Source organism: Solea solea, chromosome 7 (genome assembly GCF_958295425.1).
Source record: "Solea solea chromosome 7, fSolSol10.1, whole genome shotgun sequence".
Taxonomy (NCBI): Eukaryota; Metazoa; Chordata; class Actinopteri; order Pleuronectiformes; family Soleidae; genus Solea; species Solea solea.
The window spans coordinates 6,865,811-6,893,221 of NC_081140.1; the positions used below are offsets into that span (position 1 = coordinate 6,865,811).

A 27,411-nucleotide genomic window follows, 5' to 3' on the forward strand; every position below is an offset into this window, starting at 1 on the left:
CTGGTTCTACGATGGGCAACAACTTCCAGTGTTTTGGTGGAGCTTTGTGAGGGTTTGGGTAATGTGGTCTCTTTTTAAACTAGCTTTTCTGGCACTTACAAACCCTAGCTTCAAACTCTAGTGATTCTAAGATGGGGGAGACATCTTCACTGTAATAATCACTCCTTCCACTGTAATAATTTGTTTCTTCCTTCTCCTTCATTGGTTGGGTTTATGGCTTATGAACCATAAACCATATAGGTGGAGCGGTTCGACTTAATTTGCATAAGCCCCTGCTTCAAAAATGGGAAATGCTTGCTCTGACTCATCAGTTCGGGCTGCTGTAGACATAGCTACGCGAGATGGCAGCCTCTGAAAAGCAAATTCCTATCCTTAAGTACTTAAAATAGCTTCATTTTTTTTTTTATTATTATTATTTAACAGTGATCATTCACTTATACAAACATACTTATGGTGGTATATTTCATTTATGTAAATAAACCCTCCTTCATGTTACACACTGAACTTTAAAGCCATAATATAGGTGCTGCCATCTACACCAGTTATGTACCTAAACTGGAGCCATGGTATTTGTGTTGGTATTTCCAAATCCTATATCTTCCTTGAGACCACCACAGCTACTAGATACAGTACTTTCAACCCTACCAAAAGGAAGCATGATGCTTATCAGCACTGACACTACAACATAACCATGTTTCTTTTTTTATCTAGGAACACGTAACTGTGTTGAATCCAATTGTTTTCAGGCTTAGGAGAAAATAGATTTAACAGATTGTTCTACAATATATTGGCTCTTAGTGGTCACAAAAAATGAAATAAATTCCAAGTGGCTTCAACTATAAGAGATTACTATTTACCCCAAGAGTGGAGGCTCACGCTTAGTCTTTCAGGGCAGTAGTGAAGTGAAACCCAAATGTCCTAGAAAAGTCATTTTAGTTGACAGGCTTGAGCCCAGTGTGGCAAGAAAGAACAAACTGACATGGTAATGAGAGCAGGACAGGGACACAAAGATATGCAAAAACTGTGTACCAAACAAATTAATAAAAAAACTCACACAAGCAACATCAAAACTTCGGATACACAAACACACACGCGGAGAGAAAAAGTAAACAGATCCCCACTGGCTTCTTTAAGAGGCAGTCAGTGCGCAGCAGCTGGGTTTTCCACTTGTCAGGCTCACTCTGGTGAAACAACACACACAAACACACACGGCCCACAGTGTGCAGACAGAAGAAAATAGCAAAGTCCTCGACAAGGGCAACTTGTAAAGCATCCAAAAAGCTCATTTGGCTACAATGCAAATGTCTCTCCTTGGGTTTGAACTCCTTTTCATTTGACTGTGAAGCGTCCTATAAAGCTAAAATGCAATGACGGTCTTCAACAAACACATTTACGACATTAGCGACATAAAGCACTCGCCCACCAACATAAGGACCAGGGATCATTGAAGGCAGGCCATCTCCCTGTTTACCATCAGAAACTGTTCACACTGATTGCGAGTAGGAAGCGATTGTGGGGACGGATTTAATCGTTGTTGTTGCTCTAGTGACTCCTGCTGGATTGAGGACAATTGAAAAAGAGGCATTTAAGCGTAAACACGTAGACTACGTTATAATGTCAAAAAGTTTGTGTCGTTTGTAGTTTTTAGTCAAAAGTTTCTAAACCGTCTGTTAGACGGTTTAGATATTTTCGACTGTCATGTACACAAAGGATTGTTAAGACATGCCCACAGATTTTGAGTGATGTTAAGCTCAAGGGACTGTGGGAACCATTCCAAATGGTTTATCATGCAGTAAAAGGTGTTGGAATCTGAAGTGCTTTGAATCATTAGTGTGAAGAACTTTACTTTCTTGACTCACTGCAGGATGTATGCATTCAGAATTTGCTCATAGTGTGTATCCCACAAAACTACTGAAAGATTTGAACGGTAGAATTCACTTTCCGTGGGCGGTATTGTATGTTTTTAGTCATAGTCGTGGCTGAAAGGCATCATTCATCAGGATTGTGTTAACTCATTAGACAATGGTTTTTTTTCTATTTAAAAGTTACAAACTACAGTTTTAATGCCCATCATATGTGACTTATCTTATCTTCAAACACATCTTCAGATATTGTGGCCAAAAAAGCTTGTTTTTAACTTCATCTGGTTAAAGCATTTTCCCAAAAAAATACTGTCAGAATCACCAGCACTCCTGTGATAGTTAAACCCTCCTGCAGTTCCTCTACAGTCATGGGGGCTTTACCTCTCTTCCCAGACTAACCTGAAAGTCTTCTTGGGATTTCACATCCCGTCATGTCCTCCACGGTCGTCCTTGACATTTCAAACTGAAAATTTCAAGCTTGACGAGCTTTGATGTCTTTTTACAGCCTCCCCTGCTACTCTGAAGGAAATCAATTAGCTCTTTTTTCAGATGTTAGGTCAGTTGCCTGGAGGAGTCCATAGTTGCCACAAAGTTTTAAGAGTGAAAGGAATCATCAGCTCTAAAATTGTCATCAGCTGAAAACGTCTACTGTCCCTGACCTTCCCCTGCACATGCTAATGAGTGTCTTAAGGCCTAATGAGCTAATGAAGTTCTTAATGAGTAGAAAGGTGCCCAAACTTTAGCACATGCAACGACTACTTTTGTCTACTATTGTCCGACTATAATATGGCAGCCTACCACAATCCATACATGTCAGCACACTTTCAGAATCAAAGTTTTTTTTTGTATAAAAAATGTCATAATGACATACAGTAAGAGATCTCAAATGTTGTGTTTTGCTCTATTGCTGCATTATAGTTCAGTTTGCAGACTATTCGGTGTGGTTTCTCTCGTGCTTGCTTTGATGAAAAAAAATAACATATTCAGACTAAAAATGGGTGAGTTGTGAGTGGGCGAGATAATGCATAATGGATGGGCAAAATATTACTGCTTTCATAATCAGTTTATCAGCGAATTATATTATTATATGTGCAAGTCATTTTAGGTGACATCGGAGCTGATTCGTGCACCACGAGCATGTGCAGTCATACAGTAGCTCAAATGTGGAACCCCTGTCACTAGGGAGCTCTCGATGGCTCTTGGCAGAGCACATATTTTCCATAAACAATCACATGTACGAGAAGCTGATATCATGATCATGATTAAAACACAACTGTGAAGTCCTACTTAATGCTTAGGTTTATTTTTAACAGTGGAATCCACTTCTGAATGTTACTGAAAACTGGTGTTTTCAGCCATACTCCCACTGTATGAAGCTGTCATCCTGCTTTACTTGCACCATGTGCTTCCTCCGCCTCGGCTGCTCAGTCGTGATGTAAAATGGATCACTCTGGGTACTCCAATGTTGCCACAAAAACAAGACACTGCCATAGAAAATATGTGTAACGCCCAGGGAATAGGACGAAGGTAGCAATTAGCCTCCAGGGGGCGACTCAGCAGGCTGCAGAGAGAACACCATTTTACTTGAGTTGTAACATTATAAATATTATAATGTTTCTGAGGAGTTAATGGTCTGAATTGCTACTTTCAGGTCTTCTTCAATAACACATAACTTCAATGTTATAAGTTGTGTTACCATTGAGGAGAAAACAGACAAATCACAGCACATATGGGTGGACACCAGTGTGATTGACAGCTGGTATTGTCTAATAGGCGCCTGGGTGCAGGTGACGTCTGTGAATTTCTAGTTTCAAAAACTGACATGGAGCCAGTCAAACTGCAAAACGTAAGGTTTCACAACAGGAGTTTATTTTGTGAACTGATGACTTCATTCATTTGTATGCACAGTCTATGGGTTTTACTTATTTCCATTTAAAAATCCACAAAATGTGTAATTTGCCCAAGCATACAGAAAAATATACGCATGCGTCTGGAATGGAGCAGCAGGCTGACAGCTCTCTGTCCATTCTGCTGTGACAGACTGACAGCTGATCACTTGGGAGCGGAGATCTGAAGCTTAGATTTTATGTGACGATAAAGCAGAAGGGGAACCAGGGGCTGGTGAGGGATACAAGGAGCCACAAGGAAATAAAAGAGATGGCAGAGTTTATCTCAGAGGAAATCATTTTACTATTGCCAGCACTGAGCTCTCTCCCCCAAGATTTCTCAAGTAGTTTCCCAAGGCCACAAATAAATAAGTATTCCCAAACAGTTAATTAAGAACTTCAAGTCAAAATGCCACAACAGCTGAAACTCTGTCTTATCTCTTAATACTACAAGACAGAAATACCTTGATACTGTGGCATTAAGCATGTTATATTGGTCCCTTGCTATCACTGTTATTCTTTTAGCAACTGGGATTGTGGCAGAGACAACTCGATTTAAGGCACAAAGGAACTATGCTGTTCAGTATCTAAAACATTGGGGGGTTTATTGGTATCACATTTTTCACGCAGGGCTGCTTATCATGACACATCAACACATCACTAGCCCTGAAGAAAAGTACCTATGTCCATACCAGTGTCTTGCTACTGCTCTGTCTTTTCAACAGCGACCAGAAAATAGGCAAACGCCATGGACACATTGTGTAAGGTGAAGTGTACAGACGTGTTTAAATACATATTACTGACGTCGATAGAATAAGTCATCACAATTACATCTCTGGTACAAGTTTGTCAGAAAATGATTTTGGCAGTTAAAGAGGTTGCAAGGTTGCAAAACCAGTAGAAAGAAAGCCCAACAGCCTTCAGATATGTTGATGGGATTTTTCCTACTGTCTCTTACCTTCCTCTTCTTAAAGGCCTGTCGGGCCAAGTATCCTCTGCAGGCAGCCTGGAACAGAGAGATGTTCCTCCTGGTCTTAACGTCCCGCTGCTCCTCCAGCTTAGATAGAGTCCCCGCTCTGAAGAAGACCTGCAGGTGGAGATGAAAGGGTGCAGACAAAGTCACACACGACTCGTCTCTTGAAGAAGACACACATGGCGAGTACAATTTCCACAAAGATTGGCAACGTGACAGTGAAAAACTTACTTATAACTTCAGTTATGAATAATACTGTGCGGCCCCCATTCCGTTAACAAAAAACTTGAAACTTTGCACAGTAACTTTTTATCCATTGTTGCAACTTTTGTGCAAAAAAACTAATGGATGGAGACATATGGCAATGGCTTCAACTCCACATCTCTATATAGCTATAAATGTGCTTAGCAAAGGTGGATTAGGTGAGGATTTGCATACAATAAAATGCAATTGAAGCAAATGCAAACAGGTTTTGGCATAAACCACAATGCTCAATGATTTACCCACCAACTGATACTTGGCACACATTGCCTACACAACACAGTGGATATATACTGATCAGGTGGCACTGATCATTGAGCCACACTTTGGCACAGTTTGGCTTAACGGAAAGTACAAAGGCATCTGTCCCTTCAAATGCAGCTCTGAACAATACAAAATACCGAATCCAAAGTTCTTCTTAGACCTGGTATTAGGCCACCACCGTGATCCGAATTTTTAACCACATCCAAAAGGTTTCGAGTGTCTTTCATTTGGGAGGCAGTGCCATTTCCTGAATGCCAATGAGAGCATGAGAGCACAATTTCATATGAGGATGGGCTGACACGGGGTCTCCCGTAAAAAATCTTTGTTATGATGCCTCCAACTCCTACATGATTGGTGTCTTCGGAGAGACACCTTTGCACTGCTCCTCAGCTGCCAAATTACCTGGCAGCTCTTTATACAAGTACACTCACTGATGCTTTGTCCTTGAGACAACGTGGCAGTTCTTTACTCTGAGGGTAATAATTAAATCTGGCTGAGCAAAGCAAAAATGTACAGCTTAGAATAGACTCCATGTGCACCATGGGACTTCCTGTCTATAAAAGAATGTGTCGTAAATATTTACACAGCCTGCAAGCATTTTCAGGCCCAGATGTACTACATTACATGATATTAAAAACAGGGGTCAGTTCAATTATTGATTGCTTGTAGTGTTGCCACGTCCACCAACTGTGTAGCCTGTCTATTTGGAAGTTGTTCAGGTCTGACAACTGGTAAAAATGGTTGTGAACCCTTAGGTTCAGCTGGATAAGAAGATGATAAATATTAGCTGGAGAGCTGATCATTTCTCATATGGCCCCTTCATTCTCTCTCTGAACATGACCACTGAGCATCACTGTTCGCTTTATCTGCTCTTAATTGTTTCTGGCAGGAAACTGAGCTTTTGGTTCCCTAAATGGTCTAATCGAGGTCTAAATGTTCCTAAAAGTTCAATATTAAGAGCATTGGAGATGACTTGTCTCTGCCGAAAGGTTGGGAGAACAAGAAGTACTTCATCCGACATTGTTTATATCTCTTTTAGCAGCAGGCCCATGTACAGCATCCGTCTTTTTTTTCCTTTTTCTGTGAACCTAGATCTTAATCGACAGTTTAAAAAGCAGCCAATACCATGCCTGCAAGCAGATATAAAAGGACAAACAGATTTGAGCCACCTATAACTAACTCACCTGATAAAATCTACGTCTGTTGAAGTCTACAATATTCTGAGAGCATGTTTTCTGCTATTTCTTGCAACCATTTCCTGCTGGAAGTTTGTATACCACTTACTCTCCTGCACCAAAATAACTATTTATTATTAGGAATTTTGTTGAATATACAGTATAATGGTTGGGGAAGCACAAGTGACTTCTTTATTTAGCAGCTATCTTTTATTTCCGCCCCTCCACCAGCATGATTCAACCAGCATCACTAAATTCTCCTGTGGGAAATGCTGCCGTGAGCAGATGATGTCAAACTGGCCTGAGAGGAGAGAACACATCTGAACAGAAATGCTGTGCTCCTTGGAGACCCATTAGTCATTTCAGGGATGGCTCAAATGATACCAGGCAGAAAGCCACAAACAAGTTGGCAGCGAAGCAAGGGGACAGTTTGGCAGTAAACGGTGGTCCACATTTCATGTGTTATGGGCGACACTTAAATGTTGGTTCATAATCCACCCTGCAATAAAACTGCAGTACAACAATAACTGAAAGGATTGTGTGTCCTAATGCCATGTATTGCAATGGATAACTGCTGTTTCAACAAAAAAGCCTCTAGTAGGTATATAAAGTAGGTAAAGCCTCTGTTGCTATACCTACTTTCTGAACCACACTGACTACAACCAAGTTGCATTTGTATTACAGCGCTTGGCAGTAATGTTGAGTGGCACTAACTATTGACAGTATAAACAGTGTGCGTTATCTTGGAACCTAATTGCTTCTTGTCACAGTACTGGATGGGTTTACTTGCTGATGGAAGAGGCTGTAAGTGTGTTGACAGTGGAGCTAAGGTACTGAAATGTATGTTGTTGATGACACAACCATGAGATGTGACCATGTCCACCCCATCCATCTATACTGATTATCCTTCAAGTTGTCGCTGGGGGAGTGAAAGCTATTCCCATCTGATATTGGGTGAGAGGCAGGGTCCAACTGGGACAGGTCACCAGCTCATCATATACAGACAGAGACACAACTGTTCGCACCTATGTCTCCAATTAACCTAACCCAACCAGTATGTCTTTGGACCATGGGAGTAATTACCCAGAGAAAACACGCACATAATGGGAAAAACATACTCCAAGAAGGAAGGCTCTAAGAAACTGGGATCTGAACTGAGAAGCTTACTCCATGAAAAATCTGCAAGTCTACACTGTACTTGAGACTTGAAGGCTATCCAGTCTGATGAAGAAGAAGAAAGAGAAGAAGAAGGCAGCAACACATTATGGTTGCCAACTGCTGTACTGGGAATTTGCAGTACAGCAGCACAGTGAATATTCAAAAGTGTTAAAAATGAAATGCGTAAGTGTAGCCTTATTATAAAGTGGTAATGACCTGGGGTACTGGAAGAATAGCATGCAATGTGTCTCTTTATCTTAACTTATCCTGCGGTGCTTTCTCTTTAGGAATGGGGTGTGAGGTCCTCATCATGACAAAACAAAGAGATCAACACAAGACTATGTTGATTTAGCATAATTCAAATGTTGCTTTTATCTAAGCTCCACTTTTGACTTAATACCTTAAGATCTGCCACATAACAAGCTGGATAATGGCATGTGATGTGAATGATTGTTACATAGCTTTTAAACAAATGTGATTGCTTTTACCCAGTGTTTTTTTCAAAATGTTAATAATTGGTGCAGTATGTGCTATCAATGACCTAGCCCAACATATTGGTAATTATCCAGGTTAATGCAGCTAATTTATTCAAATGATGATGTACATGGTGAAAATTGCAGTATACAAATGACATACCCAGTGTGTGGGTTGGACGTCTTTTGTGTCCATGTGGGTGGTTTGGACGTCTGTGCATCACATGAACAACACAGAACAATAATCTAAACTGAAACTTATACTGTATATAGTTGGGAAAACATGTGGCCTGATTATAGAGCGACACACACCTTGCACCAACACATAGACAAGGTTAAACTCCTCACAATAACTGCCAAGAAACTTGCACACTGTTCTCTATTCCACAGCCATCCACAGATCTAATTAACAAAACCATCAGCCTGTCCTTTCCCTTGTGATTAGCTGGTGGATTTTTTCATTTATTTATTTTTTATCTCAAAGAGTTTGAGTTTGGCAGCGTCTGACGCGGCTTGGCAGGGGTCACAGACACAGCGAGCCACAAAGATCAGACCCTGCCCATAAAAAGAGAAAGATTAAAAACAAGACGCACCAGGAATACTGGCGGTCAGAATGGAAGAGTGAAGACTTGTCACTATGTAGGAACAAAACAGCATCGATTTCTCGATTCCTGCCACGCCTTCTGCTAGAGAGGTCGCTGAATGGAATGGAGAGAAAAAAAGTCTAATTATCTAGGGAGCTGAGGGTGTCACAGAGTGACAAGACAGCAGGACTTGGAGCCAGGACTTGATGTCAACACAAAAGACATGCCTGTCTTGTCGGGACGAGCTGCCCATGCCGCTTTGCTATGAAGTCAAACTTCAGAGTTTCCTGCAATGATCTGACAACCGCCTCCAAAACATGACATCAAAAGCAAAGGGTATGTTTTCTAGAAAATAGAAACATTGCTTTGTTCAATGGTCGACACATTATAATCAGCACTATGTCCATCACTGACTGCTGCACAATGTTTTCATACTCGAATTGCTGCTCTATTTTGTTTCACCAGAACACTGTTTTCATACCCTAAACATTTTTAGTCTGTGCAAAGAGCTGTCATGAAAACTCGTCCTGCACATCTCAAATTCAAAGCCTACTTCACTCTGAACAGGAGGAGTTATATTCCTTCAAGCTACTGGAAAGCTTCCAAATTTTACTTTAATCTTATTATTTCACAATCACTTCAACTTCCTCTCTTTGCAAATTTCCTTTGCACTTTCATCTCATATCTGAACTTAGTACTTCTTAATCCTTTCGCCTGATTTGATATTATATTTAGTTTTCACTCAGGACTTTTCTGTTTCCCTGTTTTAGGATGATATTTATTCTGATGTTATTTACTCTGTACTGGAGAGCAACACAAAATGTATGCCATAATAACCAAGTTGAAGTGAATTGCTGTTCATTTATCATTGTAAAACTTTTGCAGTGGATCCTGCACAGGTCTGACATTAGAATCCTTGAGGGAAATGAAGGGATTTCATCCAATGAGACATTGCGTGGTTCAAGTGAATCCCAACATGGTTGGAATTAATCAGCATTAATCATTGTCTGTAATCTTTGCCCGTTTCAATTTACGGCTTCTGTCTGAAGTTGATGCTAATGAAGGCCTGGTCACAATTTGAGTAACGGCTCTTACGTGCATAGCGCGAGACGAAAGGTGTGCATGTGTTACAAAAGTCCCTCCACTCACCCGGCTCAGCCCCATGTGGTAGCTGCTCTTCTCAAGCTCCAAGGACTCCAGCAACTCCTCCACTGCCTGCAAACCAACAAAACAAACACTCAGTATGCAGATAAACAAAAACAACCCCAGTTTATTCAGGGCCTCGGACCTTGGCAGGATCACATGACATGGGTGCCCAAAGGAGGATGAAATGGTGTCTTAGCAACAAAGGACAGTACACACACACAAACTTCCCCTTGGATTGCCTCGAGGAAGCTGAAAGCAAAAAACAAGGCGGCAAAGAAAACCCTCAAGTCCCTTTTCTCTCAGGATATGGATGAAGGCTGTGGTGATGACGGTGAGAATATACATTAAGAAAGTTGATATCAGATCCTTTACTTTTGTATCATTACTTTTGTTTATTATATGAAATAATGAAAGTTATAACGTAATAGAAGATTTTTTTAGAAGACAGCTGCGTGACAAAAAAATCTTCTGACAGATATTGCGATTGCTATTAATTCACAAACAGTGAATATGGGAAACATATGCGGTTTTAAAACAACAAAATAAAGAAATAAATAACAAAAAGAAACAGCTTCTCCAGGTTAAAGTGTCAGGTATTTACCCTTACACTTCAACAACCCTGGCTGTTCTAGTGGAACTAATTAGGGTTCCACCTGGATCGGAGTGGAGCAAGGAGGTTGGCCTATGTGTATATGTGTCTGTCACTTGATTTAAAATAAAACGATTATTTTCATCATCGATTAATCTGTCAATTATTCTCCCGATTAATCAAGTAATCGTTTGGCCCATAAAATGTCAGACAATCTTGTAAAAATGTTGATGAGTGTTTTTCAAACCTGGAAATGAGGACGTGCTCAAATGTCTCGTTTTGTCCACAAACCAAAATGATGTTCATATCTGATTCCACAGTGGGTGCCACTGGCTCTTTCTGAGTGGATTTAGTCTGTCCTTTCACGTTCCACATTTAATTAACACAGGCAAATAGGTAGACAAGCACCCAACTGATTCATTTTTATGCAGAAAAAATAATCATATACCTTTTTGAGGGGGGAAAAACAAATAATCTCTTGCACACCAAGTTCAGAGGGCCTTTATGTCGAGATGCTTTCCCTCCAGCAGCCCCACCTCCCACTCATAAAAGCTAATCATGCCGCTATATACTGCCTGAGCACAATGAGGAGAAGACATTAATCATATGCTCAGGGATGTTCCTAAACTGCTCTGATGCCTGAACAAAAGGAATGGGAAGATAATGAGACAAGGAAAAAGTGGAGAGAGACAAGGGAATGAAAAGGCAGAGGGAGAGGAGAGGAGGATAGAAAGAGCTCTTCCCACTGCTGGTAATTAATCAGTACAGTAGCCGTATGCTGCCAGCCTGCACAATCATAATTAATTACACACAAGAGCGCTCTTGGAGCAGGAAGAGGACAGCACGGAGAAGAGAGCAGGAGGAGAGGTAAAATGAAGTGATTCTGTTCATACAGAGGGATTTGAATGTGGAGGATGATGAGTGAATATCCAGATGTTGCAGCTTCAATATTTCAACAATTTATTTGTTTGGCAAAATAGGAAGTCACTCCAGTGACACAGCACAGTGCAAAACCATCAGCCTTTTGCATATGAAAATGTCATGTAACTTTTTTATTGACCAATATAACTGTGATTTGTAATCATCCTAAAAATCTCATTCTTTCGCCTTCTCCCGTCAGTGCAGCAGGTCATCTGTTTCCATCTTGCCGTTACACCAATTTTAAATTGTAAAAAAAAAAAAAATGATTATGAAATTATAGCATTCGGTTTTCACTGTATGCCCTGTGGCAGCAATGATGTCACTATGAAATATTAACTCAATATTGAATTAACTGCTTCATCTCAGTCACAACTTCTGAATCAGTTTTGGAATGAGGGTCATCAATCGCCTGTGAATCGCCAAAACTTTGGTACAGACGGTTAAAGTATCTGTACTAGTGTCTGCTTGTTTTAGCACAAAACCCTGTTCTACTTCCAAGGCTTTGAATGGTGTGACTGTGCAATAACACAGGCGAATAAGAAGATAAAAAAAAAGTCACATAACTCAGTGGAGTGATGTCCATGTCCAACAAAGCCACATACACTAATGCTGTGTGAAATGGATTTTTCCCCAGAGATGCTGGTTGAAGTAGCCACATATGAATATTATACTCCAACATATATTGTGGCACTAAAATTGTCCTTATGTGTACTCACTGGTGGGTGTGAAGCAATAATTTCTACTCTAAGATGAATGCACGCAATATTGATAAATCCCATCTGTCAGTCAAAAATAATTAAATTAGGGCCAACACACGGTTATTGGAGCTAGGACACTGTAGGATAAGATGCATACTTTTTTTAATATAAAATATAATATAATATATATATATATATATATATATACATATATATTCTTCATTATATATTACATATACATATTCTTCATTATATATTACATAATACACATACATAATGTACATAATGTTTTCATGCTCTCAAAGCAACTGTGAAAAGAATGGGTAATTTATATTCCTTGTAAACAGCATCTCCATAGAGGATTCACAAAAGACCTGTATCTGTTTTGAAATAAAAAATCTAATGATGTATGTGTGTGTTTTCTTATAGCAACAAGAAGATCTCCTTTGGAATGACCCAGTTTTCTGCATTTATTGGTCCTAAAATGTAATCAAAGCTTTAAGTCACACAGTAAGTCCGGACAAACAACGTGCTTCAGCTAATAGCCCATATACAGCATCCGTAACATGCGTGTCTTTATCAGGCACGCTCATTAAACATTCACAGTGCTGGTGGGAAAATGCTTTAATTGGCTGTCAGCGATGTTGTCCTTTTTGGCTAAGTTCTTGCAGCAGTTAGCATGTTACACCTATGGTGCATCATTAACGTGATGTACAGACAAACAACCCAACATCATCATTCTCATTTACCTGGAGATGTGATAATAAACCCAATACATTTTTATTAAGATTTAGGCCAGGTTTATTACATAAAATAAGGAACATAAATCACTTAAAAAGAAAAATGCTCAGCTGAGACTGGCACAGCACCCCCCGCGACCCTCATGTGGAGGATACAGCGATAGAAGACGGATGGATGTTGTTTTTTCTCTATTAAATAAACAGAGTCACCTATTTTGATAGTATAGATCAGTGAAGTGTAGGCCCACCGTGTACTGCATACATTTCAGTTTCATAATTTAGCTTCAACATATTGTGAAATATTTTTTTTTTTTAAAGTTGCCTTGCAAATTATCTATGTATGTATGGTTGGATTATGGTGGACAGCTCATGAATAATTTATGGGGCACTTTGTTTTGGATCTTACGGAGGCAAAGGATTCATTCAAAGTTCCGTTATTATTTTCTGTCCAATTATGAAATAAATATTATGCAAGGACACTGTTGATCCTTTCATCTTCATAAGAGCTGTGATTTAAGAGTGTGATTAAGCCGCAGAGCATTTAGGGAATAAAAAAGGGCTGAAACGCTCTTAAGTTTGGGAATGGCTGAGACCGATAATGTCAATGACCTCCTCACTAAAATAGTAAATAAAGATAAAGAGAATAAAGACACTGAAGATGCTAAAGCACGAACGTGGCCCACCAGTGTGCCTAAGAGATCTGGAGTGGGTTTTTTTTCAAATCACACCAAACACTGGTTTAATTTAGGCTATTTTAAGTTTTCGGCACTTAATACATAAAGATACATAAAAACTATGATATTATCAGTAATGCAGCAGCACATTCACTGCCAAAAACCTTTGCACACAACTGAAACAAACTGGAATAAGACAAAGATGATATTCGCTTTATAGTTGCAGAAGAAAACCAACAATGAATGTGTCCTATTAACAGGTGCTGTATGCGTATAGAAACCCTAATGGATTCTATTCCTCCACAATAAGAGAGTCAGAGCATTGCAAAGCCACACTGTGGCTCATTTTGACTGAAAAACCAAATTCTTATTTAATCGTGTTTTCAGTGGGAACAAGCACATTCGAGTTTGAGAGAGCCATCGACAAGGTTGCATATAAAGATGATTTCAGTCTTAAAATTGGCAATCCTTTAAAATCCATGATACCAAGACCAATAAAGTAAGATGTTTTTTCAAGATTAGAGTGGGAAAAGAACCGTAACAGAACGAAAACTACGAAAACTCACCCTCTTCTCATCTGTGACAATGTAGTTGCGGCCATGCTTCTTGGTGAGGTGCGGCGCCAGGACATCAAAGCGTCGACGGAACTCGGAGAATACCATGTGGTCTGGGTAACCTGGAGAGAGACATGGCACCAAGGTTAACCAAGAGCCAACAGTACTGTATGTAAAATGCTAATTATAATCATAAGAAGAAATACAGCCCAAGAAGTTGTTACCAAAACTGACCAATGACTCACATTGTACCTGTTAGAATGAAATGAGTAAATACCTAAAACTGTCAGAATCTTCATTTGCTGTCATGAAATTAACTACAGATAAGTAAACAGACTTATTAGTTAGTAAACTGAGAATTGACAGTCGTTACCATGTACACCTACACAGACAATAAAGGTACAGTTTTACCTTGTCTGTAGATGCGCAGAGCATCGAGCAGCTTTGAACCCCGAAGCTGAGCCCTAAGGAGGCCGACATCTAGAGTCATAAGGCCCGAGTCGGCACTCTCTCCGTGTGTCACGCGTGGCTCGCCGCCTCCTCCCACAGCTTCTGCTTTGGGCAGCAGGCAGTGGACGAAGTGAACCTTGGAGCGACGCACCATGTCAATCAGCGCATCCTAAAAGCAGAAAGAAAGTGACTGTGACTTTACCGCCGGTGGGATTACGTGATGTCATCAAGCTCCGTGTGATGAGCCCTGCAAAGCTGTGAGAGGAGGTGAACTCAAGCAAAATAGAGTAAAAAGAAACACCTGTGGATTATGTTTGTTCAGTGGATTTTAAAACACAATTAATAGGCACTCAATTTATATACTTCTTCATTCAGCATCTCCCTTAAATATCTCCTTAAGCACATCAGCTTGATGTATTCCACTTAAAAAAAATAATAATAATCTACATCATTTCTTCACCAAATCCCTGAAACAAGAACAAAAATAACTGACCCAGTTTGCCTTTGTTGTTGACTTGACACCACAAAAGTGACGACAAGTATCGAGTTGTATTTGCTTACCACTTGGAGTTTGACCTGGATACAGGGGCTCCTCTTCTTGACAGCAGCCACACCTGTAGTGAAGGTTTTCCTCATGCTGGTGGCTCGTCGCAGGGCGAGCTGGGAGCTGCCCTCAAGACCAGCGATGGAGCCTGACAACACTGTGGCCCCGCTGGCCCTGCCCATGAACAGCCCACTGATGTTCTTCCTGTGGAAAAATTAAGATGAATTATGTTAAGAAGTGTCATTCAAATATCCTCTATACTGGTACACCAGCAGAAGCCTGGTCTGTTGAGACAGAGGCAGCTTTATGGACTCTTCAGACCAGACTGCATCAACTGCAGCCTCACATTTCTGTTCTCAGCTGATGGAGTGGAACCTGACATGGTCATTTACATCTGTAGTTAATGCTACTCTGCTCATCACAGTTGTAAAAAGTGACCTGCTTTGCATCTCCCCCTGCTAATCTCAATAAACTAACTTCAGCACTGGATGTAAACACACATAAATGCTCATTTTCTTTTACATTTCTTTGAACATTTTGGTTCAATCTGGGATAAATATTTATGAATCAGGATTTAGTCTTTAGGCATTTTCACAAACAGGGTGTGCAGGTCTACAGGTGGTCTTGAGCAGTATAAAATGTATTTCCATCCACTTGGAAAGCTTTGTACAATTCTGTAGGGCCACAACTAACAATTGTCCATTTTACTCGATTCAACTCAAATAAATTGGTCCATAACGTGTCAAAAATCATGTCGACGGGGGTATCCCAAACCTCAAAATAATTGATATTTATATAAAAATCCCCTCAAACTATATGTAAATCTTAAAAATAGTTGCAGGCCTACAATGCTGTTGAATTGTTACTATTTTGAGTCACACCGGATTTTGTTGGGACACTAAATCAAAGTGGGTAATGAATCCAGTGACCTACATTGTTTTTGTTTGGAGGGAAAAAGCCTCAGCGACAGAAATCTTAAAACTAGGTGCATGGTGAGATACTTGAAGAAGTAAGACGGTAAATGTTCTGTTGTCATTTGGGTAAACCACATTTGATGATTTATCACTAACCTTTTTCAGTTCAATGGCAATTTCATTACTCTAGGTTGTCAGTCTGCTGGCTTGTTATTTTTCTGTTCCGTAATGAACGTTGATATTACAGGGATTTGTTGAGGGTTATTCCCTGGTTCTGTTTCCTTCTTTTTAGTTAAGATTTACACAAATGACTGCCCTGGGAATGAATACCAATTAAAACATTTTTCCACTGGTCAAAAACCTATTTGCACTTGTGTTTTGACCAGTGAGAACGGACAAACGTGTTATTTTCACATACTTTTGGGAGTCCTGCAGCAGTGTGGCAGCGTTCTGGGCAGCAGGGTTATGTTTAGCGTGGCTCAGCCAGCCTTGAGCGTTGTACTCGACCCAATTCGTCCCGTGGCTGTGGCCGAGCAGGAAGAGGTGGGGCTTCTCTCCTCGCAGCAGCTGACTGGCACCTGCAGAGCACAACAGACGCTTTCATTAATTTCCCACTGTAGCAAGGAGCACGCACAGCGCTGCTGATAACAAGTGAAGTGCTCGCCTTTGTTCTCTCCCTGTGCAGAGCCGTAGTAGCTGAAGAGTCTCTCCAGCATGGTTTCCTCTGAACCGCCAGGCTGAACAGCCTCCTCCTCCATCAGCCACAGAAGGCCTCGAGCCTCGTCTGTCCTGGCCAGAGTGCGGACCTGTGACGGATAAGAAGTTTTTTTTTTCATTTTACAATCACTTGATGGAAAAAAATGCAGGTTATGGAATAGAAAACAGCATGGGTTGGGCCGCACTATTCCATCTGATCCTGACTCCGGCGAAACTGCTAAGGGAGTCTAAACCAAACCTGACAGGCCTTCTGTTTCAATTTGTTTTCAATCCTGATGCAGTTAATCTAAGCAATACGGAGTTTGTGTTATCCTGTGACCATGGATGCTGCTCGTGTTCCGCATAAACAGACGTGTGGAAATAACATTGTCTCAGTAGATATGAAATCAATTGTTTTCCAATAAAAAAAAACGCAATTTCAAACAATTAGCATCACTAAGACTACCATTTAATTCTTGCTTCATGTTCTGTTCTCTATGTGAATGTTACTCATACATAATGGAAACTATTCATACCTTTACATTTTCATATTTGTTTTAAAATATAGACAAGTTAATGTTTTGTTAATTGTATGGTGATGTCCAATCAATTGCTTTAAATCTATTAGACATTGAATATTGATTTAAAGCTAAATATATATACATATATATATATACACACACACAGATATATATATTGCAATAGCCATTGTTAAAGACTATTTTCACCTTCACAATCCCTTGCCATCTTTTCATAATCAGGTTCAGGTTTTGAACAGAGATTTGAAAAGTCACTCTGTAACTGGTGATTTTATATTGGCTTGTTTTTTGGGTTTTTTTTTGCTTTTCTCTGGTAAATCAATACTGGAGAGAAATAAGCTGACACTTTCTTTATTTGGGCATCCCCGCTGAGTCATAATAGTTGAAATTGTTGCCTTCCATTTGTTCTCATGAATTTGATTTGCCAAGTAATTGTCAGACTTATTGTTACGGAGAGAATCGGAGAGTATATTTCATTCTCTCTGATTGCATCAAGTTGAAAATAATATTTTCCATTCTAATTTTTAGCAGAGAGTGATATTCATTTTCTAATTATTACAGAGTTGGCGATGACTGTGGGAAATCATTCATGTCCAGCTACAACTTCCGGTCTCTCTGATTGTAAATGCAGACATTTGATCACCAACAGTGATGAAATGGAGATTTAAATAAGAAACTGGTGTGACTGAATTTCAGTGAGGGAGTAATCAATGGCTGACGTGTACCGAGGAACAGAATGAATATCCTCCACCAGCTGCAATCCCCAGCAATCACTAATACCAAAATCACTTCCCTTTTTTGAGTCAAGGGCATTCCACAAAGCGAACACTTGGGTCCATTATCCCTTGTTTATCATCTAGACGCATGTAAAGCATGTACTTATTAATGTATTAACACCAAGCTGATTCAATTTAATAGACAAAAACTGGTGCATAACAAACGAAAAGCGAGGCATTCTAACTTTTCAGCCACATTAACTTTCCCTGTTATGCTTCAGACCTTGTTAGTCTCACAACAAGTCACTAAATCACGGCTGAGTCAGCCGGTAAATTGTGTGGAAAGTCAACACATTGACGCAGAGTCACAGTAATTGGCCAGAGATGAAATGCTTGCAGATAGCAGCCATCAACAGTGACAGCATGGAAATTTCAACACTTCTTTCTCTACTAATCGATGAAACTGCAATTTCATGAGCAATTATTCTACCAAAAAGTGCAAATACAGATTCAGCAGAATCCGTATTCAGCAGAATGTGTTTTTTTTTTTCATGCTACCAAATCAGTACCTATAGTGTTAAGAAGAGAATGGCATCCATTGTCTCCCTTGTTGCTGAGTTCTTCACAGATCACCTGTGTTCATGGGAAACGAGACCCAAACAAAGCTGAAGCCAAGAGGTTTTCAGTAGAATCTGGATCACAGATTTTTTACTGCTGGCATCAATAAAATGTCAAGTATGATATGAGTTTTCTCCACTCTGTTACACAAAATAATAAATCTGGAGTGCAATCAGTCTTTCCGTTAACTGGATCAAATGTCGCTTGTTGAATGAGAACGCCTCATGTATAAGAAAACTGATCTAAGAAAGAAATTGAGTTCGAGAGTGGTGAAACCATCCGATGGCCTCATGCAGCCGATTCTTTTTTTTTTAAAACATAATTCTGCACCGTAAATTCCTCTTCATTTTTAAAAACAGACTCTTAATTTAGTGTCCTTGAAAGGGATCATTTTGTCTAAATAAAGAGATTAAATATCTTATCCGAGAAAAGGCGAGACACTCTGTACCTGCGGTGCAACTTTGAACCGTTGCCAGAGATAATTAGAGTTTGATCCCAAATCACAAAGCCGGTAATTCACCTCTGTTATGTCTGTTACTGAATATCAAATCACCTTTTTGATAATTCTTTGCCTACAAGGTCTCCAAAACTAAAACATGCCTCTCAATGAGGCTTTTGTGGTCCGTTATTTCTATCATTAGAGGAAAACAACAAAAAAAGACTTGACTTAACATGAGAGTAGCTACAATGTCATGTCTTTTTTTCTAATAGTTTGACTTGACAAGGCAGGACATGAAAAAACAACTGTAAATTCAATTGCAGGACTTTTTGAAACCACACGTAACAGTGATAAAACATCACTGCTGCAGATTTTCTGCAAAGACCTGGAACCAAACACACTCGCAGCACTATTGATTGCATTGGCCTTTGCAACAAGAAGCCAACTTATGAGCAGATAGACTGAGACCTTTTCAAGCCAACAAGAGTGAAACTGCTCACAAACTGGACCCCAATCAATAATACTGGAGTAGGAGGAATTCCAAAAACGAAATGCAGCAAATTACATTAAAATGAGCCACAAGCACCAAGAGCCAAATTAAGTGGATGGAGGCGCGAGGCCTGGCACAGCATATAAATGATCAATGTCGGCTTTTTTCTCTAAGGGTAAAAATTTAATTTGACAAAATGCTGTGGGTTGTAAAAACAAATACATGGCAGACGAATAAAGATAAGACACGCGAGAGAAAACAGCGCAAATGAGCTCATCACTTTAGAGAAGGGACAGCTTGTTAAAAGCTTATTTATTCAGTGTACTTCAAAGATCATCCTGGTGTCACGTTCAATCCCACAACTTTCTTGACACTGCCACTAGGACATGTTTGTTTACAAGGCAAATGTGTGGTCCCGAGCGCCGACGGGATAATCTGGAATGAATAATCCAGCCCACCTGTCTCTGTGATCTTGCTTCGTCTTGATTTGCATTCATGTATTTGAGGAAGGATTAAAACACTGACAATCTCCGGTAACCGCAGAAAACAACGGCACCATCACACGCACAGAGACGCACGGAAACAGACACAGCGTGGTGAGGATTCTTATGCTTACCAGAGCTTGGGTCGAGGCTTGATCGATAGCTGCTACAGACCGCGAGGTACTGCATTCTATGTCATCTAAAGCAAGCTCTATGTTTTCCTAGACGCAGGAAGGGACAAAGGCTAAGGTTAGTGATCTACAACAGAAGAGGAGTTCATCAATAAATCACAAGTGTAGCGGTTCATTTTGTTATTACTAGGCTGTAGATTGGGTTGTGTAAGTGGGTATTTGTTTGTAATGAGTGCAGTGTTTATGCAATCATTCTTATTTGTTTATGCATAGACACATAATTAAGTTAGTCTTTGATTAATACGACTCAACTATGGTAAGTCAAGTGGAAAGGATGGGCTTTCTACAACCAATCTCTGAACATGTAAACATGGAAGATTATTGTGTATATTTACATAATAAGTGTACATATCTTTTTCTACGTATTTACTTGTAGTGGTATATAACCATGCAGGAGGATTAAGAATAACTATCTGAGATTTTATCTTTCCCACACAACCACTCAATATTAAAACACGTTTAAGTAAATTTTCGATCAAAATGTATCGTAAATTTTCACCAAATTTCGGAAAAACAAACCACACATTTATCTGTGTTTCCATCAAACGATATTAAGTAAATATCAAGAGTTCGTTCACCAACATAGGCAGTAGGTGGGGTTCATGTCTGGTATCTAATTAATGTGATTTTCCACATAATCTCAGAAAGGGGGGGGGGGGGGGTCAACGTGCTAATGTGTGTGTAAGTTCCCTTCAGGCTAGTGTTTAATACTGTGATCTGTCAGCCTGGCAGCACCTCCTTGTATCTCTCCAGCTCCTGGACAAAGGTGCGTTCATTGAACAGGGTCTGCAGCCTCTCCTGGGTGTAGTTATGGCAGAGCTCCTCGAATGTGGCTCCCCGCTGCTGCTGAGCCAGCCGAGGGTTCTGGAAACCCGGAGTGTCCACTATCAGCAGGGAGCACAGAGAGTGCTGGCTGGACTTAAGAGCCCTGAGGAACACAAATATATCATGAAGATGAAGATTGGACACGAGAAAGCTTTCAGGGTTTTTTTTTATCTACAATCCAAAGATATTACATTTACAAAAGGTGCAAAAAGGAGAAAATCAGTTTCTGATTAAACCGATCCACTACACAACCGAACAAATATAAAACTTGTGAACAGAATAAAAGAAAGTTTGTGTGCATAGTAAGAACTTAGAAATAAGATTATTTCCTTTATGCAAATGCAAACACTTCCCTTTCATGAAAAGAAATAGCCGAGGTTTATTTTCCATGTCAGTGGTTCTATAGCGCTTTAAATTTAGATTTTGTTTGTTTCATTTGCTCAACTCGTTTTTATACTCAAGTGATCCAGCCGAAATAAATGCTAATATCTGAGATACATTCATAAAGGGTGTGTAAACTGTAATGATCAATATTGTTTGGAAAAGTTCGGGCAAACTTCTATAATGTGATGATTTCTGGGGTGAACAAACATAAACATAAATAAAAAACACCCTGCAGGACACAGACATTAAAAAAACATGAGCCTTTCTTCAAACGCTAAGTGAAGTTGTGAGGCAGCCAGCAGCATAAGAAGCACTGCACTGAGTAAAGTGTGGAGAGAAAAGAAAGATAAATGTGAAAGTCTCCTGATTAAATCTGACATCTGTGAGTATCGCCTTGTGTGCAGGGTTTCTAAAAGAACTGCAGCCGACGACGTTGAGACAGAGGCGCAGGGGGGAAAAAAGGAAATTAACTACAAACAAGTGAAAGGGCACACTGGCTTCACAGCCACCTGTGTAATATTGACACAACTGAAGTGTTGAAATGTTGAAGTGAAACCTGAAAGAAGAATTTAAAAAAACTGCACATCTTTAGAGTAGATGGAAGAAAATATCCAATAAGTTTATACAGTTTTATTCACATATACTTTTTTTTTTGTTTACAACTTTCATTGATTTTTTTTTGTAACAAAATTGTGGTTTTTAAATTGCAGTGACTTGTGGTGCATCACAAAAGGCAGAAGTAAAGTAATATTAGGTGAAATGTTGTTATTCTGCCTCTGTTTGGTCTACAGCAGCAGCAGCAGTGCAGGGGTGGGTCTGTGCAAGAACAATTTACCCCATCAAACTGCTGAATAAGTGTGTTTCTGTGCAGGAGAATTCACTTAAGAAACTTTTTGTAGACACTACTTTGTGTTTTCAGTCATGAATCACTTCCTCTAATGCAGCACGAGAATGGACATTTGTTTATATTTAAAAAGTTAGACCCTTAAGTGAGCGTTAACTCATAAAAATTACATCAAAGTAAACGGAACAATTTGGTTTTACATTTGAAGGTGAATATTGTGCGGTCTGACCTGTTAATGAGAGAAATGACAAGCGTGAAGAGCTCCGAGTAGAGTCCTGATGCCATGGCCTCCAAACACTCCAGAGCTGTGACCTTAGAGCCTAAAACAGACGGGCAGACGGAGGGAGGCGTTAGTAACAAGCTCAATTATGGACTCCTCAAGAACTGCTTTACAGATGGTTGAAAAGCGTTGGAACAAACAAACAAGGATCAAAAGCAACTCCTCCAGGCTACATTTCTGTCTTATTGAAGCCAAAAAAAAAGAAAAGGAGCTGAGCTGAAAAGAAGCTGTAAATCATGTTGTGTGAATTTGGCTTTAGTGAAGCACTGTAGACCCAAGTCTCATTTATAACATGCTTTGAACCTTTTTTTTACACAACAAAGTAAGTTCATGGTACTTTATAGGAAAGTAGGGCCACCATTTAGGAGGCACTATCCAAAGAAATCGCCAAGATTGGCTCAAAATCGTTAAGTGTATACCAGGTCCTCCTCAGTGTTGGACAACCATAGCTGAACATAACAGATTTTAATGAAAAAACATCAGCGATAACATGAGGAAATGAAATATGCTGCCGTTTGCGCTCTACCTGAGCTGTCGCCTTGGCCGCTCTCGTCCTGTGCTCCTCTGAATGAGGTGGAATGCTGCAGTCCTTTGGCCTGGTGCTTGAAGATAGACGAGGACAGCTCCTCCAAGGTACAGCCCAGCAGGTAGGCTGCTTTCTGGGCCCATTCATGACGGGCAAACTGCCGACGTCCAACTAAAAATCAAGGGAGAAAATGTGTTTTAAATACAGCAAAAAGGGCTCTGAGGCGGAGATAAGAGAAAGATGACAGACACGGACACATGGAAAGAGTGGAGGATAAATGGGCTAAATGAAGAAGGCATTTGAACACAGATCCACACTGTAAGAAAACGTGGTTTCTGTTGAGGTGCATCGTGGTTTTGCTTTTTCTGAACCAGAGCTAACACAAACTGAAAACACGCTATAAATGAACAAACAGAGTATCGACCACAGCATTGGCATTTAATCCCGAGAAGAATGTCTCATGGCAGGTCTGTACGGTTCAACCAAAACAGAGATTTCTCTCTCCTGCTGACAGAAGCGGACAGCACTGTGGGACTAGGTGAAAACTGACAGCTGAGCTGTTTGGAGTTTTGTCATCAGCAGAACAGTTACACTCACTGAGCATTTTATAAGAAACACCCAGACCCCAGCTCACTCATTTATCCATCTAGTCGGTCAACCATCAGGTGGAGCTGTGCACATCACATACTGTATCAGAATGGATATAAATATTACCTCAGTTGCTGTGATGTGATTGTCAGTGTTGTTGTTTTCTGAAAGGGTTGACCTCCTAAAATTTTCATCAAATGTCTCTGAAGAGTTTTTACTCAGAATGGATCCAAAATCAAACAAAAGCCATCCAGAGAGCAGCAGCTCAGAATGTTTACACGAGGTCTGAAAGGGATCATTGTCACACCGTCCAAGTATCACGGTGGTTTATGGAACATGAAAAGTAGCTGCTATCAGCCATGCACTGAACTCCGGAGATTATGTGTGCGTTCGGGCTGAATTTGAGGAAACAAAGGTCTGCAGATTCTTCTGCCAGCTCTGTGGCATAATCCTTGGTTAATGTCCAAGTGAGCTCTGGAGAATCCACAGCGAGTGAAAGGGTGAGTGTCCAGCAAGCTTAAGCAAAGCTCCACCGCGTCACCTGGACCCTCTGAAGATGGATCTGCTGTCGTTAATGTGTTTAACACTCAACATATAAAGACCCGGATCTCTGGACATTACTCGGAGTTCATATCATAGCTAACGACATCCAAAACGGAGAATATTTGACAGCAAATCTGTTGTAAATCACAATGTTATCAGATGAAGGGTGCACCTGATTCTTGGAAAATGATATCAATATATAGATTCCAATATTTCATTATTTCAGCTGTGATTTAACAAATTACAGTGTCAGCCTTTCTCCTTCCATTGTGGTCGTGATTGTGACTGACACACTAAAAACATACATTTAAAAAAAAAACTGAGTTGTAATATCATGACATTTTGTTATGAACAATTAATCATGAGTCATTTGTTTTCTGTGTTGATAAGGTCTGCGTAAAGACGATGGGGAACATCAAAAGGTTCCAACTGTGAGAAGTAAATTACTTTTAATTTCCATTTAAAAAGTCAGATTAATAATGATTCCATTCTGAAATGATGGCTAATGCCTTAAGCAGGTGATATAAGGTGAATATTCGCCATTATATACCAAATTCTTTAGTGGCAATATCTGCGGAGAACTCTTTGGCTCGTACCTAACGCTGTGTCCTCTATTATTCATGCGGTACAAAGTTATGTGGCACTAATACAGTCACATCCTGCATTTCAAATAGATATTCTCATACAGCAGCCTGAGTTGAATATATTAACCTTATTGTGTCCATCATTAACATGAGGCTAAATGACTTTTCCGGTATCTTACCTGACAAGGTGATCACAGAACTTGGTGCTGTACTTTGTTGTGTCCCAAAATAAAAGTTATTTTCATTGTCTCTCTTGTGGCGAACAACACCTCTGCTATGAATTTAAAGTGCCACTCCACCAATTTCAGATACATTAATCATGCAAACCATCAACAAGCCTGTCAAAAAAAACGTGACATTTACTGACGTAACTCCAATGAAACAGTACAGCTTTAAATTTGAAACAAAATATCTGCGTTAAAACTGAGAGTTTTAAGGCCACGCATACGCATTAGGTACGCCTGCCATATCTTGTGTCAGCCTGTAGGGGCAGTACAGTGGCAGTGTGGACAATGTGGCTGAGCTAATCTACGATCCAATAAACTAGCCACAACAGAGCAGCAATCATTTTCTCTACTGTGAATCCCTCTCTGTGGTGTGCCCCCTAGTGGCAAACACCAGTAATATGCCTACTAATGGGATTCAACATGCACAGTGCAGAGTGTATAACAACTGTGGTCATGACCCATCTGCTCGTCCCGCAATGCACGGCTAAACAGCAAGTATATCTCTGGTCTAAGAGCTTCCAAAAACATAATAGTAACCATTACAGATCATCATAAGTAACTGGAGGCATTCAAAAACCGAACATTTTATTTTTCTAAGCCAGGTGTTGGTGAGCACAATGAAAACAAAATGTAAGAGCTCAGATTTAGACTAATCACTGTTCATCATAGCCTGACTCTGGCAAAACATCTCCATTTGGCCTGAAGACAATTAAAAAGCCCAACGCGTTCGACTGAACCATGGCGACATGACAGCCCGCCGAGCCAGCCAATCAGAGAGCGGAGTCAACAGGAGCCAGTGCCAAGAAAAGAAATTCAAAGGGGGCACGTGCAGTAAGCCGAGAAATACGACTCCTGTGGGAGAAAGTCAAAACACTAACGAGAGAAGTGAAAATTAACAAGCTTCACTTTTCTTTTAAGAATGTGTTGTAGGGTGACATGTGGGCGAAAAGCAGAGGCGTCAGAGAGAGAGAGAGAGGTTTTCAAAGGGACAGCTACGTTCTGACGCCTGTGATTTTCATCTCACAGAAACAAAAAAAAAGAGTGAGACAGGGAGAACGTGCATGACACAAACACAAAAACATACATGCAGGAGTGAAGGGATGAGGAGGGAAAGAGAAGCAGGAACAAAGAAGAACGCTAATGACATGTTGCCTGGGAAGAATGATAAAGGCATTAAGTGTGAAACAAGAGAGGCTCTGAAAGAAAGTCTTAAGTGAAAAACAGTCAACAACTTGTTTCAGTGTGTCCATTACCTTCATCTCCGTCTGTGTTTGATAGGGCGCAGCATGCAAACATGCAAGTAAAGGGAAGAGGTTAGAAAAAAAACACAGTTCATGAATTCATCAAGTCACAGTTGCAGGAAAGAGTAAACATTCAATAACCGGGACGATCCACCATCATGCTTTAGGAGAGCGAGGGAAATTAGACATGTAGTTGAATAATTAACTGGATTTTTTTTTTGTGTATTTTGGTTTGTGGGCTTCTGAGCATGTTGTCTTGTTTTGGAAAACACTGGCCCAAACCACAATTCAGTTAATTGATGATATAGAGAATGATGAACTAATCAATAAAAAAATGACTTGCAGAACTAGTAGAAACCAATAGAATGGTACTGCGTGGGTTGGCTGGCATCCTTGAGAGGTTTTCTTTGAAAAGGACGATTAACTCAACTGAAATAACATCCTTTGAGTCAAAAGGAACAGGCAGCACAGACTCAGGACTTTCACAATCCCAGAGCTGTTGTGCTTTTAAAGCTTAAAGTCATTTTCTTTTTGTCTAAAGACTATTATCACGCTGAAACAGGTGTTGGAAAACTATATATCTAGTCTCAGACGAGGTGTGCAGAGGATTTCAGTTGGGGAGGCAAGAAGCACGATTGAAAGTTATTCAACGGAACCATGCAAAACATTCCTGTGTATGTTTTCCATTAATTTCCTTCTTTGTATTCATTTGTTTCTGAGTATAATCGTGCTGTGCTCTCTTGCAGCGGTCTGTAGCAGAGGAGGGCCACTTTGCCTTAAACCACCACCTCAGCGAAGATTAGAGCAACAAAATGCAAGTTTATAAGACGGCATCAACGTTATAGACATTACCTCACACAGATCATTGCACTTAGTGCGGTGATAGTTTAAGTCTTCATCTAACTAAAGTGGCTGTGTGATGACATACGTCAGGATTTTGGTGACTCGCAGACTCGCAAATAGTCATTTGACCCAGGAGTGACTGTCGATTTTATCTTTAGTATAGTAACTGCAGACAACAGCCAGAAGTTTGGGGGTAAACCCACTAGGTTTGTTGACCAATGGAAAAGGGGATTATGAGTGCAAAGTAAGTAGTGTTGCCTTTGTTATCTTAAAAATAAGACGACAAAGCTGATTACTGCACTCATGTTCTGGTTATATGGCAACAGTGATGGCTCATGTCTTTTCTTTACAGACTGTGCTTTTAATGGGACACTTAAGGTTTAAGGATCGGTAGTTTAAGGTATACTACAGACAGACAGACATACAGACATACAGACAGACAGATTTGACTTCTTTTGTTTTCCAGGGATTTTATCTGATCGGTTCATC

The 27,411-nt window shown here is 40.1% G+C and overlaps 1 protein-coding gene across 14 annotated transcripts in view; it reads right to left on the reverse strand.

The window, feature by feature from the left end:
• Positions 1–27,411, reverse strand: part of myo18ab (myosin XVIIIA b) — a 116,526-nt gene that overhangs the window by 43,560 nt on the left and 45,555 nt on the right. For 13 of the 14 annotated variants that reach the window (XM_058634634.1, XM_058634633.1, XM_058634631.1 and 10 more), the window contains 12 exons: positions 26,092–26,103; positions 22,897–23,067; positions 22,320–22,410; positions 20,773–20,965; positions 19,981–20,067; positions 16,531–16,672; positions 16,285–16,444; positions 14,970–15,156; positions 14,370–14,577; positions 13,971–14,080; positions 9,786–9,851; positions 4,707–4,835 (listed from right to left, as the gene is read on the reverse strand). In XM_058634634.1, the coding sequence (XP_058490617.1) occupies positions 4,707–4,835; positions 9,786–9,851; positions 13,971–14,080; positions 14,370–14,577; positions 14,970–15,156; positions 16,285–16,444; positions 16,531–16,672; positions 19,981–20,067; positions 20,773–20,965; positions 22,320–22,410; positions 22,897–23,067; positions 26,092–26,103 (1,556 nt within the window). The remainder of the gene's footprint in view (positions 1–4,706; positions 4,836–9,785; positions 9,852–13,970; positions 14,081–14,369; positions 14,578–14,969; positions 15,157–16,284; positions 16,445–16,530; positions 16,673–19,980; positions 20,068–20,772; positions 20,966–22,319; positions 22,411–22,896; positions 23,068–26,091; positions 26,104–27,411) is intronic. The other variant, XM_058634621.1, reaches the window with a different exon arrangement.